The 23851-nt window shown below is 38.1% G+C and overlaps 1 protein-coding gene across 1 annotated transcript in view; it reads right to left on the reverse strand.

Annotated features, from left to right (window-relative positions):
- CALCR (calcitonin receptor) overlaps positions 1-23851 on the reverse strand; it is a 111371-nt gene that overhangs the window by 39464 nt on the left and 48056 nt on the right. The window contains exon 3 of the mRNA XM_019959686.2: positions 3782-3862. Within this exon, the coding sequence (XP_019815245.1) occupies positions 3782-3862 (81 nt within the window). The remainder of the gene's footprint in view (positions 1-3781; positions 3863-23851) is intronic.

Raw genomic sequence — 23851 nt, forward strand, 5'->3', positions numbered from 1 at the left:
AAGAAACAGCAACTCAGCACTTTTTCAATAAAAGCACTGAAGTAGACCTGATAAGGAATGGAGAACAGTAAGAGTCAAATGGCCTAGATATTTTAGCCAATACAGCTAAGAAAAAAAAAATGTAGTGTCTTGAGAAAGAGAAAGAGAAGACATTAAGAAAGGAAAACCTTTCTTGGGGGAGAAGATAAGTTCTCTTTTGGACTGGATGTGGAAGCATCAGCAAGTCATCTGAGCAGAAATCACTTGCAAACAGAAGAGGATGAATATTTATTATTGTTGTAACATTATGGTTGCAACTCTATATGAACACTTATTGCAAATGTAGTTGACACCACTCCAAGTGTTAGGATTATTTCTAATTTTAATGCCTCTAGAATTCAAGACAGAAGAAATGAACACACTGACAATGATGATTAAAGGTGTACACATCCCTTATCAATGTGGCTGAAAACCATTATGTTGTAATAGAATATGATGTCATATATAATTTTTTTTCTGTCACTTATATTAGATACGCTAGACACTAGGAACTATTTTGCTTAAGCTTGACCAAAGAAACATTCTGAATTCTATTTTTAAACAGACTGAACAACCCATTAAATGCTCCTGTTTTAGCTGGATATTCATGGAGGCCATGGGGAGGCAGTATGTGCAAGAATAGCAAGTGGAAACCTGTATTTTCAATGACAACATTATTTGGTTCAATGCAGTCTTAAACACCAGTAATCATGGCGACATGACCATCTGAAAAAGTAGCTGTAGTTCATGTAGACAACAGTAGCATCTTATCATTCCTCCAATGTTGAAACAAACTCCAGTGAACTTCCTGTAACATGGTTCAACGGAGATTGTTTCAACACTGAGGGAATGAGAAATTAGAACTTCTGTCCTCAGAGGGGCCATAATAATCTGAGTCCGCGCCTGGTCTGGTTCATGTTGGAGCACTGACAATGCAGTTTTTCCAGTGGTAGCTGAATGTTTCAGTGATTTTCTTCTGAAAATAACATACAATTTGAGGCGTCTGTTATATATGTACCCATGACATATATACATATATAGCCATTACATCTATGTAATTCCAATCATGGAATTACTACTGCTGAAAAATAACATGTAAATTTCATATTAAACTGTTTGCTGATGATTTCAGAGATAAAAATTGCTAGTGAGGTGGTACAATTTTCAGCAGTAAAGAGGGAAAATATAAACAGTAGCGATTAAACCACCAAGTGGTGTGAAAACAATATTCCACTTATCATTTGTGTTATGTTTATTTTATATGTTTGTGGAATGTAAATATATAATTTTATGCTCACGTGAAGATAGAAATGAGACATGAAGGACATGTTTTTCTGCATAAAGACTGAAATTCGAAGTTTTGCATTCAAGCCATCTTGCATGATGCTACCAAAATCAAACCAAAAAACACCTGTTAATTGTTGTCCTATGCAGCAGTTTAGTCGCCATATATGTGATGTCACTCCTAAACGTTCCAGTAGATGGCGCCACACATACGACCACCAAGCTGCCACTGACAGCTGTAGTCCGCCGAGGAAACATCAGTGTTCTTCTACTGTGAATGCCTTCCATATGTCAGGCACTGTCCTAGGTTCTGAAGAATCAACAGGGAGAACAAACCCGGCAAGGTCCCTGCCCTCGTGGAGCTTACATTCTAGAAGGTTCCATCCACACTAGTCATGGGGTCTAGAAGTAAAGCAATCTGATTTGAATGGCTGTCTGCTTAAGCAATTCCTACTTTGATGTAAGGCAATCAGCTTCCTTGTGTGTTACAGGCGGTTTCCAGAAGAACAGCGAGAGAGCAAGAAGAGAGCAGTTCTGTGTAGAACTTTAGAAATGATCCAAAGCTACGGACTATGGGGATCCATGCTACTGGCTTGAAGGACGTTTCTACAGACTGTCACAGACAGATCTGTTCTAATGGGAAGATGCATCCAGAATTCACAAGTTGATATGACCAACTTTCCATGTCGCTGTTCTTAATAATGATAATGTCTATGTTAGGATGATTTGTAGTTTTCAGTTACTTATATTTTTCAAAGTAAAGGATGAAATAGAGGTCTGTCAAGTGTTAGCTTTGCTTCTTCCAGATGGGATCAGACGCCTGACTATGTACTTTCTACCTAAGCATTATATAAAACTCCTATATATATCATAAGGGGTTTCCCAGGGGGCGCTAGTGGTAAAGAACCCACCTGCCAATGCCTGAGACTAAGAGACCTGGGTTGGATCCCTGAGTCGGGAAGATCCCCTGGAGCAGGAAATGGCAACCCACCCCAGTATTCTTGCCTGGAGAATCCCATGGACAGAGGAGCCTGGCGGGCTACAGTCCATGGTGTCATAAATTCAACACAAATCGGGGAACACAGTTAAGTGACCAAGAACAACAAATGCTTCTCAGAAGAGCCTGCTTTCTCTCTGTCTTCCTCGTTGTTGGTGTGGCCACTGTCATCATCCTCACTAGCATCTTTGGGGCACTATGAGCCAAGCACTGTTCTAAGCCTATTGCGTTACTGCACAAGAAGAGAAAGTGATGACTGCTTTCGGTAAATGTAGATGAGGCTAAGGGAATGTGGTGAACCAGACTGATAATTTTTAAAGACCATTTGGAAATCAGGTTGGTAGAATTCAGTAAATATATTGGTAGTGGTTTTTCATAATAATGTATCTAAGAAGTGACATTTTAGAGTAATTAATGTCATGAAAAATTTTACTTTTCTTTGAAGAATATTAATGTGGAACATAATGAGTGTTTTAGAAGAAAACTGATATATCAAAAATTTTATGGACAAATCCTCCAGATCAAATATATAATCCAAACAGAAGCAAAATTTCTGCTTGTCACAGTGAAGACCTCATAAAGCCACGTAAGTGCCCTGTGCAATCATGCTTGCTAGTAAAAAGATGCCTACAAACCACAAGGCACCTGCCATGCTCATGCAAATATATGAAATTCTTTCAATCTTTGAATTTTAAAATATACTAGGTAAGAGTTTTTAAAAGGTGAGCTTTATTAAAAAAAAAAAACACACACCAAAAGTTTTGTAGTCTTTGTTAAAAGACTTTGTTTAGTCTTTCCTAAAAAAAATATATGATTGGATAATATTCAAACTATCTTATTATCTAGTAGTTACTTTATCATTTCTTCTATCAATGTCTAGTTACATGATTTGTGAAGCAAAATTCAGGAATATTCACATATAGTTGATCACATAGGATTTCATTTGAAATATGAATAACAATATCAATATGAATAAAATATACCAATCTCTCTGCATCTATAGAATATGATATAAGGCTTAGACATTTACAGACAAAAGAAAATATTCCAATAGTTTCTACAATATTCTTGTTTAAAATTTCTTTCCAATGGCATGAAGATACATGCATTTCCAAGTACTGGATTCCCTTTAGCAAATTATATTGTACTTTATCTGAAGATTAAAATAACACGGCTGCCTTACATAATAAACTATCCTCATTCAGACAGGTACAGAAGGAAGGACTGCATTAGCAATTATTCCCATAAACTTTGATGTGTAACATTATAAAAAGTAAATCCCCTTAAAATTAAATTGACAGGCATGGAATGCTAGTAATAGTCTTCCTTGAATAATGTAAAGAGGAGATTTGTTAACAAAATACTGAAGAAAATTGTCGTTTTTCTTCTGGGGAACAATGCCTACCCTTGCTCAATTATACTCAACCTTACTGTTTCAGCATTCTTGATTAACATAGCTTAAAATAACTCTGTTTCACTTACATTCAGGAAGATGAAGAGGGTCAAGCACCAGCGTGTAAGTGTGAACTTCATCTTGGGCCTTTGAAAACGGTCTTTTAAGACCTAAAAAATATAAAAGTAACAAAGACATTTAAATTAATGTAGCTCTAATATTGCCTGTGGCCTTTTTCTCCCCTGTTGATCTGACTTGAAGATCAGTGTCCCAAGACACCCTAAGTAAAATCCATGTAAAGTAAGAACAGTGTGCTTGACACACACACACACACACACACACACACACACACACACACACACACTATAATGTGTAAAAGAGATAGCTAGCAGGAAGCTGAAGCTGTTGTATAACACAGGTAGCCCAGCCTGGCGCGCTGTGACGACCTAGAGGGATGGAATGGGCAGGGTGGCTCAAGGGGGAGGGGATATATGTATATGATTATGACTGATTCACATTGATGTAAGGCAGAGACAACCACAACATTGTAAAGCAATTATTCTCCAATAAAAAAAGAGGTACAAAAAAAAAAAAAAAGAGAACAGTATTTTTAGAGGCAAATGCAACTGCATATTTCATTGCCTCTCCTCTCAACCTGGAGAGACTGTTGTCTGGTTGTTGTCTAAAGTTCTCCCAGTAAGAAATTCTTGAGCCCCCTTTACATGTCAGGACCACAATAAAAGATTCTGAGAAATCAAGAGCAATCAATGTGGACCTCAATTAACACATAGCATCAAAAGAACTGCTGAAATTTTCACTGGAAACATCCACAAAAAAGTCACTTCCATGGGCACGAATAAATAAAATTTGTGCTTTGTAAAGGACTAATAGCCATGCCTTCTGGGTAATCCAAAGCCAACTTTCATTTAAATAGTTTATTTAGAGCCTTGAGGATTTTTCTTTCCTATAAATTCTTCAAGTTTCAAGTTGCTATTAAGAATAAATTTCTTCCACAGTAAGACTTGGGTTTGTCACCTAACAGCTCACCAGTCCTACTCAAGGGCACAATAATCAGAAATAGGCTGCTTTGTCACAAATAAACAGTTTTTCATTTCCCTGCAGATAATTTTATACATGGAAAAATAAAGGGGTGAAAAAAATTTTTAACACAAACATTTCCTTTCTTCAGTGGGATTTGTGTGAAAACCGTTTCAAATAAGGGTGAGTGGTTATAATTGCATCTAATGCCATATTGATTGTACCGCTGTCAGATTTTACATATTCTGGTTTGACTTAGTATCCACACTGTGTGCCTGTTGGGCTGTACCCTGTAGGCCTATAAGACTGCAGACCGAAGAAAGGGCCTGGAGACCATGGCGGAAACATCAACTGTTCACTGGAGAGGGTATCTTAAGCCAAAGGTCCTGGAACAAATCCCACCATTGTCAGCAAACGCCAGGCAGGACATGGCGGCAATCTTTGCTTCTCGAGGGAGAAGGAGGCTACTCCTTAGGGGGAAGTTCACATCAGGTTGGCTCAGTTACCAGGGAAACGAGCAGCTGGGGCAGGGAGCAAGCATGTGGGCAGTTATTAATTAGGCCTATAATTAAGAGGACTGGATAGTCACTTGAAAGAAACAAAGCCTGGTCCAGCAGGGATGTATAGAGAGCAAGAGAGCAGCCATCTTGAGTGGCCTGACCATACGCTCCATCCCTACATACTCTGCAGGATCCCTGCAATCTTGGCCTACCCCTTTTCTGTGATATCGCTGGGGTCAGGCATATAGAGGCGTGCTGCAACCAAACACCACACATGCAATACAGGTAACAGGTAACCAAGAGGTGGGCAAACTTTGGAGCCAGGGGCTTTTCAGGCCAACTTTCATCTGGAAGTCCAGATGAGGATACAGTGTCATCTCACTACAACAATGCACGCTCAGTCACTCAGTCCTGTCCGACTCTGCAACCCGTGGACCCGGTAATCAAACTCACTTCACAGTGAGGTCACTACTGTCGCCCAGTCCATGAACAGACTCCCTCCACTTAGACTAAGGAGAGGATGTAAGATGGTCAGCAGGCCCAATACAGGGGAGCTATGACCATTAAGCAAAATACAAGCAGTAAGAACATTCTGAGATAATACCACCCTGCTGTGGTTTTTGTCTTGGTCTGTAGTATGATCCCACCTGTCCAGACCTAGTTCCCAGAGCTGGTGCCGAATACTGGAGAGACAGTATAATGGACCAAGGGTAAGATGATGGTGCCCTAATTAATTCCTTTAGTAGTTTGAGGTGAAGTAGTTTGACAAGACAGGTGAAGCCTTTAAATCCCTTTCTAATATTACCCCCCACGAGGAAGCAAATCCAAACCACCGGGGCCGTACCTGCCAGCCCCAGGGTCATTTATAATGTGTTCTTCTGGGAGCAGATCCCGTGGCAAGAGCAAAAGCAAGCTATTGTCCTGACCAACCACTGGCAGCAGTCCTCAGGTGGTCAACAGTTGAACTTGGATGGTGTTGACCAGTTGCCTCTGGGTTAACATGGTGTAAACACTGGAGTGGGTGCTCTTGGGACGTGTTCACATGTAGAGAGAGAGTTTTCCCATCTTAATTGTCATTATTAGCCCCTTCATCCTTTCAATTAGCCTGAGGGGCAGGTGGAAATGCTAGTGTGTAGCATCTGTATTGACCCCTTCCTGAACTTGTGGCCATCTTGCATTGCTCTACAGCTCCAGTAAGCCTTTGTAACAGCTTGCACCTGTTGTGGGGCTTCCCTGATAGCTCAGTTGGTAAAGAATCTGGCTGCAGTGCAGGAGACCCCAGTTCGATTCCTGGGTGGGGAAGATCAGCTGGAGAAGGGATAGGCTACCCACTCCAGCATTCTTGGGCTTCCCTTGTGGCTCAGCTGGTGAAAAATCTGCCTGCAATGTGGGCGACCTGGGTTCGATCCCTGGGTTGGGAAAATCCTGGAGAAGGCAAAGGCTACCCACTCCAGTATTCTGGCCTGGAGAATTCCAAGGACTGTACAGTCCATGGGGTTGCACCTGTTGTAACACATTGTAGACTACACGTAGCTATTATTATGCAGTATCATTGCTCTTCCCACTTCCATAGCTAGGAGCAGAAGCCCAAGGGTATTTTGCAGTTGCCATGGGCCCCAAACCCTTCTGGTTAACTGGCCACCTCCAACTCATGAGCCTGCCCCTGAGATAACACTCCTAAAGCCTGTGTCTGTAGCCGTTTAGGGCTGGTGGTTGGGGGTATGCTTGTCTTACCTGACCAGCTAACATCCTAGATAATCCATGTCCTTACACTTTGTCTGTATTCTTTAGCCATCCCCACATAGTCACAAGAGCCCGGAGCATGGGACAGCTACCTTTAAACTTGTAAGAGGCTCTGAGGTTAGCAGGAGATCATTAGTTTAACGGAAGAGAAAGACATCTCTCATCTCTCGTGGCGGTCAGCAGGGTCATACATGCTGGTGGACTGCCTCCTCCGATCACTTCCTCAGCTTTTCACACCCATCCTTGTTTTCTGATATCTTGGGGCTCACAGGAGTTTTTTGGCCTCTTGGCTGCCTCACCAGTGATTGCTGTCGTTCGTTGAGCCACTCAGTCGTGTCTGACTCTTTGTGACTCCATGGACTGGACTGTAGCACACCAGGCTTCCCTGAGCCTCAGTATTTCCCATAGTTTGCTCACACTCATATCCATTGATTTGATGAGGCCATCTAACCATCTCATCCCCTGTCATCCCCTTCTCCTCCTGCCTTCAACCTTTCTCAGCATCAAGGCCTTTTCTAATGAGCCGGCTGTTCACATCAGGTGGCCAAAGTATTGGAGCTTCAGCATCAGTCCTTCCAATGAATATTCAGGGTTGATTTCCTTTAGGATTGACAGAGGGCTGCACTTTGTAGGTCTACAAGCCTTGTAGTTGCCCAGCCTTGGGACCCATGAGGTATAGGAGATGGCAACAGAGACTCAGGTGTTTACTGATGTGGGCTCTGGAGTGATACCGCCTGCCAGGAGCTGGCAGGCAGTCAGGGTGGGGCAGCGGGGTGGGGAAAGCTGCGACCCTTCAAAGGGGAATGACGTCATGTTGTTTCAGTCACCATGTTGGTTTGGTTACCAGAGAAACCAGCAGCTGGGGAAGAGGGCAATCATGTGGACAGTTACTAATTAGGTCCTATCATTAAGGGGACTGGATATTCATGTGAGAGAAGTAGGCTCTGGTCAAGCAGGGGATGTACAGAAAGCAAGAAAATAACCATTCTGAGAAGCCTGACCATACAATGCTCAATATACTTGTCCCGCCCCGAAGTAAAGTATATTCAATTTACATATTAGTGTGCCAGGAAACTCAGGATGTAAACTGTAATTTTCAAGTATCATACACTGATCATGATGCATTGTTTTTGATTGACTTCAAGCCCACTAGTAAATTAAAAGCATACATATATGTATCAGGGCTTCCCTGGTGGCTCAGTGGTAAAGAATTCACCTGAATATGAAAAGTCCTATGATTTCACCCCTGAGAGAAGCAGGATGTATGTATTTAAGTCAAACTTTAAAATATTTAGGTAGAATTCAATGGCATACAAGCATTAAAACAGTCTATAAATACCCACAGGAATTTAAAACTGTAGGTTTATGATTTTAGTCTTCCTATACATGTTATTCGGAGAAGGCGATGGCACCCCACTCCAGTACTCTTGCCTGGAAAATCCATGGACGGAGGAGCCTGGTAGGCTGCAGTCCATGGGGTCACGAAGAGTCAGACACGACTGAGCGACTTCACTTTCACTTTTCACTTTCATGCATTGGAGAAGGAAATGGCAACCCCCTCCAGTGTTCTTGCCTGGAGAATCCCAGGGAAGGGGGAGCCTGGTGGGGATCTATGGGGTCGCACAGAGTCGGACACGACTGAAGTGACTTAGCAGCAGCAGCGGCAGCAGCATACATGTTATTATGTTATTTTACACACTATTGAAAAAATTCTCTTTCAGAAAAAAATATGCCTGATTTGATCAGATGATGGAACTGGAAGGGATTCTAGAATTCAAGTTTTGTGAATTTTTAACTGAAAACCTACTGAAATGATTTCCCTTAAATTGATTAGAAAGTTAGTGAAAGAGCTCTGGTGAGCCTAAATCATGGACCCCCGAACTAGTACACACTCTGACTTACTATCTTGTCCCACATCAAAATTTTCCCTAGTTGGGTTCAATCTTCTGCCAGTGAAACCTCTAAGGCTGGGTCTAGTTGGAATAGATGTAACCCACGACCATAGTCCATTCTCTTGCTCAGTTCAATTTCTCTTAATTACTTTTAGGAATTCTGTTTGGCTCTGATCTCAAGGGTATCTTAAGGTAGAAGGTGCTTAGCCCCAGAACAAATGGGTTAAATAAAGAAATGACCTGTGGTTTTATTCAAAATATTTAACAATTGTTGCTACTTAAACATCCATCAATCAGAACAATTGCTGGCTGTTAACCACAGGTGCTGTTATACTAAGGCTCACCAGCTGTAAAGCAGCCCAGGCTTCTCTCCTTTCTTCCATAACTCTGCTATTCATTGTGTGTGTACCTCCAAATTTGTGGTTGCAGAAATGGAGTTGCGGTGGGAAAAGGCAGAAAGCACTACATTTTTTTAATTAAAGAATTAAAAATTTTTAATTTCTCTGACTCTAGTGATTAAGAATATTTTCTTTTATTTAAAAAATTATACAATTTTAAAGGTTACTTTCCATTTCCAGTTATTATGAAATATTGGCTATATTCTTCATGTTGTATGATACAAGAAAGCATTTCTTGTATTTATAAATTCACTCTTTAAATATTACTGAGTCAGATGCATTTCTTGCTCTTATCAGCCATTACACACTACAGAGAATGTCTGAGTGGGACATACCCTTATGCACCCACGATTCTGAGATTCCACACAAAGATATTCAACCTTAGAAGGGACAAGTTTGCCCTTGTATTTCCAATTCAGTAGCATATATTTACTAAATACTGAAAAGTGCCATCAAAAGTAATTTAATTATTACAAAGCTTCCCTTTTCTTATTAAATTATTTAAGGAGCCATTTCCCTGAAATTTGAGCACCTTGGAAATGATCCTTTTTTCATGGCTGTGTGAGCAGTTCAAAAGGTTCTATAAAGTTAGCTCGATTCCTGGGGGGGGGGGGGGGGGTGTGGGAAACAAAGAGATTAAGCAGGATTAATGATATCAGGGATGGTCAGCCTAGTTGGATGGCTAAATGTAAGCCATGATGATGTAAATAGTTTCCATCATAGCAGTTGTTTCCCACCATGACCCTAATATGATCTAAAGGACATTTATCTTAATTGATGGTGTCCAAGTCAATTTCAGTGTGGCAACCTAATATTTCAGGTGAAGAGAACATTTTGCCACCTGCTTTATTACAGAAAGTTTGGTATTTGTGAAGAACTTGCTCATGACTCACTTTGCCAGTTTGCTTTAAAAAAAATTCAGTATATAAAGAAGTTACGGTTCATAAATAAGACTTCTCCAATCATTTAACTAATTTAATTAAGAACACCAAGGAAGCAATCTTAATGAATGTTATTTGGTTTAGGGATGCAGGTTCTGGGTTTTATTCAGTCTTGCTAATATGAATGTTCCCTGTGGTGTAGCTTTGGAGCACAGAAGAAGAAAGCTGTAGGGAGGAAAAGGAAAAGTTATACTCATCTCACCTTAACTGTTCGGTTCTGCTTTCAATCTGTCTTCCAGTAACTGGAAGTATAATTTTAAAAATGTTTCACAATAATTCCCCAAAGGAATACTCCATAAATTGAAAGAAGGTACTTAGACCAAAGAGAGTGCCATTTCAGCAAGGACCATTCTGTATAATTAAAGCTCTGTTCATGACACAATAGCAAGTTGCAATTAAAAAAAAGAGTTAGTACTGAATTAGCAATGTATTTAAGACATAATGTCTGATGATCTTTCTAACTACATCCCTTAAGAGTGCCCTGATGGTGATTAGGTATTAAAAGTATATTTCACAAATGTAATTACCAAACTATAAAGGGAAATGAATCTCAATGGCCAATGAAAACACTAGTCATAATAAACTGATAAAAACAACTGACAAAATATAAACAAAGGCAGAACATGTTCAGAGATATTACAGAAAATGGCCCCAATTTTCCATTTTGCTTATCACCACTTTGCTGTTTTTTTTTTTGGAAGTCCCCACTAGCAGGGGAAGAATACAACAAATTCTTACAATTTCAGCATTGCAATTCCTAGTATACACTATCATTGTAACCTCTGAATAGAAGGGGGTGTGTGTGCGCGCTAGTCGCTCAGTGGTGTCCAACTCTTGCGACCCCATGGACTGTAGCCCATCAGGCTCCTCTGTTCAGGGGATTTTCCAGGCAAGAATTCTGGAGTGGGTTGTCATTCTCTTCTCCAGGGGAATCTTCCCAAAACAGGGATTGAATACAGGTCTCCTGCAATGTAGGCAGAATCCTTACTGTCTGAGCTACCTGTGCCAAACAACGAACATTCTGTTTAATAATACTGTTTAAAGAGGGGAAGATACTTTCTTTCTTTGGAGAATTTCTTGGAAAGAAGTCATTGAGGACATCCATTCCTGGATATCTCCAGAGTGTTTCCAAAGAAATAGACATTACATCAAGGGATATTAGGTATTTTAATAGATCTTGTCTTTTCCTTCTGGACATTATCTGCACAATTTCTTGGGAAAGAGCACTGAGAACAAGCTGCCTTGAGCTACCATCAAAAATAGAGTGCTGTGTCATTAAAATGCTTCGCTAGGGTGATTTTTGCCCAGATAGTAAGTATATCCACGGTGAGTACTGAACTGATCATAAAAACAGAAAAAGAAAAAGCATAAAACAAAATTGAATCATAAACTAAGACAAAACAAGGGCTTCCCTGGTGGCTCTATGGTGAGAATCTGCCCACCTAAAAGGAGACGGGGGTTTGATCCCTGGGTTGGGAAGATCCCCTGGAGAAGAAAATGGCAGCACACCCCAATATTCTTGCCTGGAAAATTCTATGGACAGAGGAGCCTGGCGGGTTATAGTCCATGGGATCACAAAGAGCTGGACATGACTCAGCAACTCAACGACCAAAGACAGAGCAAACATGGTAAAATTTTCAATGGAAATAAGTTAAATGGCCAGAGGTCGTGAATGAACTGCTAACAGTTATTACAGACGGGTTATGTGGGTGGGAACCAAATAATGATGAAACACATACCATTATGGAGCAGACCGTAGAGTTTGGTCCCAGCTAAAGATTTCTATATTAAATATTTGTTTGATCACTTAGGACTGTGTAAGATCTGGAGGGTCTCTGCTTTCTAGCTTACTTTTCTAAGCAAGAACTTCTCCTCCTAAAAGTGACTAATAATCAGAAAGGAATAAAGTCCCAAAGAGCCAAATTAGGGTTAGTTTAGTGAAAATGAAGTTGAGCAGCCTTAATGTAATTATAAGGCCGCAGAACACTCCCTGTTGAAAAGGTACCCTCCAATGACGTGAGGGGGTGGGAAAAGGGGGACCCATTAAGCTGTTACGTCAGTTAACACCTGACTGAGAAAACCTTAGTGTAACAGCAGCATTTCAAAAGGGCGACCAGCTGGGAGGGTAAGGAAAAGCAGGGAGAGCAGTGAGCCCGGATTGAAAAGAGGCAGAAGGAATGGCCAGGTAAGGCAGGCCAATTGTGCTCTTAATGTTGGTGTTCTTGAGACAGCCTGGAAGTTAAATCAGGCCCCAAGGAGAGACAGAATTACTGAGAAAGAAAGCAGAAGAAACCACACCTATATCATTGTGTGTGCAGGACTGGAATTAGGCTGATAAAATTTGCCTTCCCTCTGCAATTATCCACATGGACAAGATGAAGATGGCTATGTCTCCATTTTTATCTGTAAGAATCAATGGTCCAAATTTCACAAAACTTTGAATCTCTGATTAACTTAAGGATCAAGTCTATAATATGTCATTGGATACCCCTGAAGAATCTTACGGAAGCATAGATATTAAGTACAATGATAACTTCTATTGCCATTTGGTATATACCCAAAGGAATTTATTTAGTCAACAGAATCATTGAAATAATTTCATTTTTATAGGATATAACATATAATTGCCACAATTGGGAAATGTATAAATCTTTTAACATTGCCTTTGTAGTGTTATAATATCAAGAAAAATTTTATACATATATTTAGTTCTTTAGGAATGAAATTCAAGTTAGAATTCAAGTTAGTTTTAAAGGACTCTTCAGTTGGGGTTTGACTTAAGGTTATTCAATTAATAATACTTGAATCGAAGACTCTGTTCCAGCTACATGTTTAATTCAATGACTATATTTAAAATTCTAAAAATATTTAGAAAATAATTCCCAAGTAAATTGATAGAGCTTTGAAAATTAGAATAAGGACTTAGACCATCTACACGTTTAGTGGTTAGAAAGGATGAATTAATAAGGATGGCCTTCCTTTGGGACCTAAGCAGCAAATTAGCTTTGCCATTAAATTGAGAGGCTTAGAGAGAGTTTTTCATCTTACCTTTTAGTGCTATCTTTACGCATTCATTTAAGTTATTACATGCAGTATGATAGATGGCTGCTAAATATGATAATAACAGTGGGCCCCTGTGTCCGCTGCTAAATTGGTAATTGCAAGTCAAAGCAGTTTAAATTTGCTAAATTATGTTGATATGTGCTCAATTACATTAGCAACAGAAAGGGTGATAAAAAATATTTTCCCAAACAAGATGCCAGTGTAATTAGTCTTAAAAATAAAAAGTAAAACTAAGATTTTCCATCATGAAGTCAAATTAGTTGAATGATTTAAAATGTCTTAATCACTCTGGTTATTTTGTGTTAATCACAACAGAAAATAATATCCTATTAGGTTTAAACTTTGTCAATGATTCCTGTCTAACAGTCAGATAAATATTCCTTAATATTCTAAAAGAATGAGAGGTTTTCTAATATGACTTTATATGGTAAATCTCCATATATATTGTAATTTTTTTTTTCTGATTTCTTGAGGATCCATATGAGGACACTAAAATTTCTTTCACTGTAAAGTGTGGAAAATAACAATTATTGTTCATTTTTTCAGGGGTCTTACTACTATCATTCATGTAGCATTAATAAGCATGAAGATATGGTAAAAACCCAGAATATTAAATGTGGAAGGGATATATATATATATATATAGTGTGTGTGTGTGTGTGTGTGTGTGTATGTTTGAGCTATGCTGTTAAAGCAACATTGGCTTTAGGCTTTTCAGGGATGTATTCTTGATGGAGTTGTGTTGTCTTGCTCCTTTACATGAAAAAGTGGTGGACATTGTTTTCAAATTGTACCAGGCTCCCATAAATAACCTTTGACTTGTTACAGATGGTATTCTCCCAAATACGGCAGCTTCAATATAAATCTCATCTCATGTCATCTAATGATGTGGTGTGGACCCTCCTTCAAGAGGTGGCATCTATATTCATGCCTCTTCAATTTGGGGATACTTTAGTAATTGACTTGACTTACAGAGTGTGGCAGAAGTGACTCTATGACCTCATAGGCTCAGCTATAAAAGCCTATTTATTGGTTTCTCTTTGGCTCTCTCTTTTCATTGAGACACTTACCCTTGGAACCCAGCCACAATGTTGTATAAAAGCTCATGTTGTAAGATGTAGAAGGGCCAAGTTTGGGTGTTCTGATTGACAGCCCAAGCGTCAACTGCTATGCAAGTGATGATAGAGCCTTTACATGATTCTGGGCTGCTGTCTATGGGGTCACACAGAGTCGGACACGATTGAAGTGACTTAGCAGCAGCAGCGGCACCTTACCTATAAGACTTCAGGCATCAAGGTACAAAGTCAAATTGTTTCCTCTGTGTCCTGTCTAAATTTCTGACTTACAAACAGCCAGAGATAATAAATGCTGATTATTGTTTTAAGTTATTGAATATTGGGGTAATACTTTATGCAACAATAGGTAACTGTAATAAAATACAGCTTAAGGGCTCAGGAAAAGATTAAGGAAGAGTATTTGCCAAGTTTCAGTTCTCCCACTAAGTAGATGTGTTAGTCTAATGTAACTAACCATAAGTAAAAGATGCAACGCGCCAGGTATCAGTTTGTTCATCTCTAGTTGGAAAAACTGGACTAGGTCCCTTCCAGGCTTAGGATTCATTATTCTCTGATGGACCATTCTACATAAGAGTATATCATAAGGTATAGTCAATAGATATTTGTTGAATGAATGAACAAAAATTTAAAAAATAAAATAATGACCAATAACTAAATATTTTGGGAGCTTTAGTTCTAACAGAGTGAATGGGATGAAGTGGTGTATTTACCCCAAATACCTTAAATTGTTTCCAACAATATTGGTTTTTAGACAGGAAATGATGAAGTCTTATCTTGCACATCACCGAAAAGGTAATTTGGGGAGTCATTCTCTCAAGAGTTGCTGGCAACTCTTAGACTCAAGTTATTTGAAATATGATATTGTTATCTGGGAAAGAGAAGACCCTAACAGGGTACTTAAGAACTAATAGGCTTCCTAACCTGATATAATATAAATAAACAGATGCCCTAGGTTTTTTTGGACCTTTTAGTACATCTGACAAAAGCAAAACAAAATGAAAAAACTTTCAAGATAACTCAGCAAAAAATTCCAATTTAGAATCAATCTAAAACTTTTGAGGTCAACTGCTTTCAAAGCAGAAACTAGTTTTATTTTCTTTCTAAAGACTTTGTCCAAAGCAACATTTGGAATACTTACATTTGGAGATTAACTTTCTGGCAAATACAGAAATCTCCAGTTTATTTCCTCAATGGAAATTGGTCTTCTTTATTCTGGGGACAATGTTGCATTTATAAACTATGTCCTGATTAAGGACTCAGCATCAAGTAAATTATATATATATGACATCAATATATCACAAAAAGATAAACATAGATTTGAAAAATATCTCTGGTAAAATTAGTAATAATTTAATTAGTAATCCTAATTCCAAAATGTGGATATTTATAGGCTGTATACAAAAAAATAATTTCCCTACATGGTAAGTTTGACCTAAAGCTTCCCTATAATCATGTTAGTTAGGCATTATTTTTCCGTCTGTGGGGTCGCACAGAGTTGAACACGACTGAAGTGACTTAGCAGCAGCAGCAGCAGTAATCTTTTACTTTTACTAATCTATAGAAGGGATTTTCAGAGATGATTTGAAATGACCTATGTCTTTAAAAAACTTTTTTTCTAAAGGTTTTTGAGATTTTTTTCCTCCCTATAAATTAATTTCCCTGTCATGAGCAAAGGCATTCATTTATATTATTTCACTGTGGAAATCATATTGCCAAGTGGAACTCAGAGTAGTGAGTACTCGATAATTATTCACATTGATGACATAAAAATGTATCATCCCCTAACGCTGTATTTTGAAGTCACAGTAGGTCAGCATGTCTCTGTTCCATGTTTTCTTGGATCAGAGGAACATGAAGAGCTAAAGACCATATGCCGTATGCGGCATCTTCATTTGATTGAGGCAGAAACTGCACCCAGAGAGAGTAAGAGACTTACTTAAAGTCTTCCACTGAATAAGAGGTAGAGTCCAAATTCAAACCTAAGTTTTTCTGAATCTATGGTCTATGTTTTCATTTTCCCCATATTCATGATGATTTCTTCACTTTAGAAAAGCATGTCTTTTGTTTGATGGTACCATAATCGGTAATTAAATTAATTCAGAATCTTAAAAACATACATAGGATCTTCATGAAATTTACATGGAACTGACAACCATTTGGTGAATATAAACGTGGGGGGAACGCTCTTGCTTAATTAAATCCAGCTGGAGATCCTAAAATATTTATGGCAATTATATTTTTGATAGTGTGAATTACTGTGACTTATATGGATGATCTGAGCAGTCTAATTAAAAGGCAACTCTTGTTCAAAAGTGGATGAGGCTCTTCAGGAAGTCTTGAAGAGCTCCACGCAGTCTGACAACATCAGTTCTGTACGTACACAAGAGGACAGTGTGACTCCACAGAACACTTCTGGTTCCGAATGGCACTTGTTTCATTTTTTTCCCTCAATACATGGCAACAGTGACATCAGTTATGATAACCAATTTCCTTCCATTTTATGATTACTGTACACGGGAAGTGGCACCTAAATATTAGAAAGCAGCAGAGACTGCTACGAGGAAAAACAAAACATTTAAGGCAAACCAAAAGCCCCATGAAGGCCAAGAGAGACCATTAACACTCTCACAATATTGATACATGTCCATTCTCAAATCCGGACGCAGAGCTACTGCTCTTCCACAATGCTCTGTGTTCCCTGGAAAGTTCAGCGATATAGTCTCTACCTGCACATGAATCCTGACTCTCACTGGGCTTTCCAGGTGGCGCTAGAGGTATCCCTGCCTGCCAATGTAGGAGACATAAGAGACACAGGTTCGATTCCTGGTTTGGGAAGATCCCCGGGAGGAGGGAATGGCTACTCACTCCTGTATTCTTGTCTGGTTCCAGGACCTAGGAACCTGGCAGGCTATAGTCCACGCGGTCAGAAAGGGCACGCTCCTCTTACTATGCTTCTAGGATGTTCCTAAAGTAAAACTGGCTTTAAAGGAAACTGGGATACAAATAATCCCAAAGAACAATTAGAAGTCTCAAATGCTCTGCAAAAAAATATTTTAAAATTTTATTTTCAAAGATCAGCCTAATCATTCATGTTAATGAATGTTAAAAAAAAATCTAACATCTGTTGCTCAGAGTAAAAGTACATACATGTGTTTTTATTTGCTAGATCACTCTATTAAATACTCTATTAAATATAGATATCACTGGTATTAAATATAGATATCACTCTATTAAATATAGAATCACTGGTTTCTTACAGAATATCTGATTTAAAAAGGTATTTCTTGTTTTTCATATTTCTTCATATATAATCTTTATTTGATTTTTCTCTTAAATTTTATTTGTAATATTTCTATATATGTTTTAAAAGGTAATCATTTCTAGAATGCTGTTTTTTCAGTAAAGCTTCTTAATATTTCTCCATGGCAAATGACCAAGCTAGGTGTGAAATCCTGTTATAGCATTTACGAGCTGTGTGACCTTGGGAAAGTCAGTCAGTCTTTCTGAGGCTTCATTTTCTCATTTAAAGGATGATAATGCCTGTCTTGCAGTATTAAAATAAACTTCAAGGAAGTTGGGTCCATAAAACATTTTAAGTATTCATTATATAGACACTTATTTTTATTGTAGCCTGGGCAAATTCCATTTCTCTTTGAGAATAAACTGTAATTTAATAGTGAAGCCTCTAGAAAGTCCAAAAAGTCAGGGATAGGGCCCAGATACAGAGAAGTGGAAAGTCCTTAGAAAGTTAGAATTAGGAACAACTTTTACTCTCTGTGTGAAATAAGATTACTAGGAGACAGTCTCAATTTATGGGATTGTTCTTGCACATTGCTGGTAAACTTTTTCCTTTAATAACCTAATTTAAAATTTTACACATTAAAAAAGCTTCATCTGTCATTGTAATTATAAGGAACAATCTTCAATGGGATCTGAAAATTATTCTGCACTTTAACTGGCTTTTAAAAACAATCTCAAATAATATATTGGAGCTATCTGGCCCAACATTTTTCCAGGTACCATGTGAATAGCCTTATTACTTTAAAAAGTGGCATTTCACTGACACTGTCTGAAGAAAAGATTGTGCAAATAACAATAATAATGGTGGTCATATGAATAACAATTATTAGCATTTACTATGTGTTAGCAATGTTTAAATTGCTTTATATGTGCTGTCTCATGAATTCTCACAGACAGGGTAGGTACTTTTGTCATCCTCATTTTGCAGATGAAAAAATGAGGCAGAGAGAGATTAAGAAGACAAGAAAGAGTAATAGACACGGCATGTCCCAAGAACAGCAGTAGTAAGGCATGGTGCCTTAGTCATACTGGATGCAACCGAGCGAATATCTTTCAAACTAAAGAAAAAGATGAAGGGGAGCGTGACAATGAAAACAGTAGAATCCCAGCATTCCCATCTCTGTTCCCTTTCTTCTCCATGGAAAACTTTCTCTGAGTATGTAATCTATATGCTGAACCATTCTGTGTGTGAGGCAGATAGAGAAAGCATTTCAGGGAGTGCCCTAAGCATTTGTGAAGCAGTATTTATAAGTACAATTGGAAGGAAACTTAAAGAGTGTAAATAATTACTGAAGTTACGAATACTAATGTTCAAGTGATATTACTGATCCATTCTTTTGTTCTGATTTTACCACTCACCATACCCATATCATCTTAGGCTAATCAACTCAGCTCTAGTTTCCCATCTGTAAAATGAAACAGCTTTGTTAGCAGATAAGGTCTAAGGTCTCTTGAAACTTGACATTTTCTGGTTCTTACAACAGCTCAGAAAACTTCATCCTAATTTTTTTATAAGATGTTCTGATTTTTAACATATTTTGAGATCAAGGTCCTTATCAAATTGCCCTTGACCTCTACCCAGAAGGCCAGCTTCTTGTCTTAGTCACTGAAATGAAGGCATGAGAGATTTCATTTGCCTTGAAAACAGAAAATGATACTGACATCCTATAGATTTAATCTTCTCTGCTCTGTTTGCTGACTGGTGTATTTGTTTCTGCTGTGATGCTGGCCTAATTAAAAAAAATAATAATTTCAGTCGTGGCCAAGACAAAGAAGTTCTGTTTTGGGGGCCTCTGCCCACCTTTTACATAATGAGAATAAACTGTGGGATAACTCATAATGCAACGGAAGAGATGGAAAGCTTCTTTGTTATTCTGTGTTTCAATAACGGAATTTTTCACTTTAAAGTCCCAATGCTTCTGCAGAATAACTAGCACATATGTTTGTGTCAGTCTCAATTTCCTTACATGCCAAGAGTAGATCCCTCATATCAGTAGAGACTAGAAAAGTAGAAGCAGAATTTCTACAAAGATTAGCATCCTTAAGAGTGCACTGTTCAAAATCTCTCAATCCTATGCTTCGTTGTTTCTTTGCAATTGATTTTTATACACATGGTCTCAATTGTACCTCACAAGCCTTAGTGAGTGCAGCAACTGTAAGTATATTCATTTTATAGATAAAGAAATGAGGCTTAGATAAGTGGAACATGACCATGTTTTACTATATGTACACAGGCTAGATACAGAACTAGCAGCCAAAGAAATTTGCCATTATTACCCAAGTTATAAATGCTAAGGAAAGAATTAGAGCTCACGTCTTTCCACTGTTTTATTTCTCCCTATATTGTATATATCTATATATATTTATATTTATCTAAGCAAAGATTAAGATTATCATAAGTTTTAGGATAACAAGTGAAGTTTCCCATAAGGACATATTTCTTTAATAATAAAAAAGTAACAGTTACTAGAAGTCCTTTGTAAAGTAAAGATGGCCAAGAAGAAAGGATTTTGGTATATCACTCTTCAATTATTATGCAACTGGAGACTCCGTGAGGATACAGAGCTGTAAATTCACAGCCCTGAAACTGAAAAGGAGACCAGGTCCAAGGCAGACAGACTGGAATGGGACACTGATGTGTTGTTTGCTCATTAGAACCACGAGAGCATGAAATGGCTGGTGTTTGAAGCGAGAACACTATCAATGTAAAGGTGCCAAGCTAGTGACAAGATAAGCCACCACTTCACAGTTTTGCCTCTGCTCAGTCTATTGGGGACTTTAGAGGTGATTCCACTCTTAACCTAGGGAGTCAGAACTGAAGATTTTTTTTCCTACCACACAACATTTACTGTAGCGCTAGGCACAAAGCCAAAACTCTGAAAATGCTTCCACCTCTAGGAAATTTGAAGTATTAGAAAGAGCTTTGAATTACTGTCACAAGATCTGTGTTAGATTTGAGATCTCTTTTTGTTATTTGTTAGCCACTTAGCCTTGAGCTAATGACCTGTATCTCTGAGAAAAATACTCATCCTGAAAAATTTAGATGGTATTGATAATTATAATACCTCTTCACATAGTCGGGAAGATTAAAAAATTATTATTATAAACCCTGAATGATTAGTACACATAAATGATTACTATTTCTACTTTTAAAAGAGGCCTTTTAAATATAACATTGTAATAATTCACAATATTACACACACACACACACACATTGGACTTCCTTGTGTCTATGAAGGTAACCTGACTCACTGACCCCTCACTTTCTATCTTATGGCTTTAATGAGGACATATTTTCTATCCAAGATAAAAAAATCTTGTTGAGCAAAACATTGACCAAAGGAGAAGTATAAAAGGAATTAGTTTTAATATATCTATATGGAAAGTCCATAAATAAGTCTAACTCCCCGTGAGAGTTTATTGTAGGGTCAAAGTGGCGTCTTACATTGGTAGGGAAAAGATGGATTACTTAATAAATGGAGGGTAACAATTGCAAAGTCATTTGGGAGAAATTTTGGTTACTTCTTCCTTCCCAATATGTCAATAAGTTTCAGATGGATAATTAATGTTAATATTTTAAATTAGAAATTATCAAAAATGTTGCTTCACAACACTCAACTCCTTGAAATGTGATAGAACATAGTAATTTGAAAGTTACTTGTTAAATGAATATTCAAGAACACTTCGTCCATGAGTGAGTCTCTGGATTAATCAGGTTCTAAGATATTTAGAAAAGGCAGAGGAACCAAAGATCATATTGCCAACATCTGCTGGGTCATCGAAAAAGCAAGAGAGTTCCAGAAAAACATCTATTTCTGCTTTATTGACTATGCCAAAGCCTTTGACTATGTGCATCATAATAAACTGTGGAAAATTCTGAAAGAGATGGAAATAACCAGAACACCTGACCTGCCTCTTGAGAAACCTGTATGCAAGTCAGGAAGCAACAGTTAGAACTGGACATGGAACAACAGACTGGTTCCAAATACGAAAAGGAGTACATCAAGGCTGTATATTGTCACCTTGCTTATTTAACTTATATGCAGAGTACATCATGAGAAATGCTGGGCTGGAGGAAGCACAAGCTGGAATCAAGATTGCTGGGAGAAATATCAATAACCTCAGATATGCAGATGGCACCACCCTTAAGGCAGAAAGTGAAGAAGAACTAAAGAGCCTCTTGATGAAAGTGAAAGAGGAGACTGAAAAAGTTGGCTTAAAACTCAACATTCAGAAAACTAAGATCATGGCATCCAGTCCCATCACTTCGTGGCAAATAGATGGGGAACAGTGGAAACAGTGGCTGACTTTATTTTTCTGGGCTCCAAAATCACTGCGGATGGTGACTGCAGCCATGAAATTAAAAGACGCTCCTTGGAGGGAAAGTTATGACCAACCTAGATAGCATATTAAAAAGCAGAGACATTACTTTGCCAACAAAGGTCCGTCTAGTCAAGGCTATGGTTTTTCCAGTGGTCATGTATGGATGTGAGAGTAGGACTATAAAGAAAGCTGAGCACTGAAGAATTGATGCTTTTGAACTGTGGTGTTGGAGAAGACTCTTGACAGTCCCTTGGACTGCAAGGAGATACAACCAGTCCATCCTAAAGGAGATCAGTCTTGGGTGTTCATTGGAGGAACTGATGTTGAAGCTGAAACTCCAATACTTTGGCCACCTGATGCGGAGAGCTGATTCATTTGAAAAGACCCTGATGATGGGAAAGATTGAGGGCAGAAGGAGAAGGGGACGACAGAGGATGAGATGGTTGGATGGCATCACCGACTCAATGGACATAAGTTTGGGTGGACTCTGGGAGTTGGTGATGGACAGGGAGGCCTGGCGTGCTGTGGTTCATAGGGTTGCAAAGAGTCGGACACGACTGAGAGACTGAACTGAACTGAAGATATTTCCCTTTTTAAAAAAACCTAGAAGAACTGAGTTAAAATTTCTCTCCAATAGTTTGAAATGAAAATAGTTGTCAACTTCATTCTACATAGTGAAGTAACTGTGTTCTCTTGGGAAAAATAATTACTGTGTTGGGGAGAAATTAGTTCTTAATCCTAGGAGAAATTAAGAGATTAAGGTGAGACAGACAGTCTATGTTTGACAGTTTAAGATTGTGAACAAGTATAAAATACTAAAATTCTAGCTTTGAATCATTCCATTCCTAGAATACCTGGCCTTAGGTTAGCTATTCCTTGATACAAGATGAACGAAATTATTCCAAAGAGCATAAAACCATGAATAAGAATAAAAAAGAATAAAACAGTTTTAGAAAAAATCTACTTTTTCTTTATGATTTCTCTCTTTCTTCAAATTTGGATTTGTATTATGAAATATAGTTTTTCTTTACAAGAAAGAATTGTATACAAAAACCTCTAACAATTAACAGAACTTCAAATTCACTTCATAAAATATCTTCTTCTTTCTCTGTCAAATAGGTGGTTTGGCAAATGAATGAATTATAGAGGGTATATATGGGCTTCCCAGGTGGTTCAGTGGTAAAGAATCTGCCTATCGGTGCAGGAGATCAGTTCCTGGGTTGGGACTATCCCCTGGAGAAGGAAATGGCAGCCCACTCCAGTATTCTTGCCTGGAAAAATCCCATGGACAGAGGAGCCTGGTGGACTACAGTCCATGAGATCACAAACAGTTGAACACGACTTAGTGACTAAACTGCAACAATATATATATGTATATACATAATATTTGTCATATTTATATATACAAATATAAACACAAGTACACGTTTACGCAAATTTATATGTATGACATACGGTTTATAAGTTAATATGTTTATTAAAAGGCATACATTTACATTTAATATCATCTCTTTCTCCATTACATGTTATTTTAAAGTTTTGTATAGTTTTAAGCTTTCAATGATTTCCAAAGTACACATGCTATGAACTTATAAAAATGTTATTTGAAAATTTAATTATTTTATATTTATTTAATTTTGTGATTTTTTAGTAACAACATTTTTTATTTAAAAAATTAAAAATGTTGTCATCTGATTAAAGATGACAAGCAACTGAAGTAAGTAGACATCTTCGGAAAATGACTGAATGGTTCTCAAGGGAAAGTATCAAAAGCAATCTTTGGCCACTTCAAACTATTGGCCAGGGTTAGCTAAATAGTGTCTATATGTAAGCTTCTGGGACAAAACAATAATGACCTACAGCTCTTTTAAAAAATAAGCATAAAC

Source organism: Bos indicus, chromosome 4 (genome assembly GCF_029378745.1).
Source record: "Bos indicus isolate NIAB-ARS_2022 breed Sahiwal x Tharparkar chromosome 4, NIAB-ARS_B.indTharparkar_mat_pri_1.0, whole genome shotgun sequence".
Taxonomy (NCBI): Eukaryota; Metazoa; Chordata; class Mammalia; order Artiodactyla; family Bovidae; genus Bos; species Bos indicus.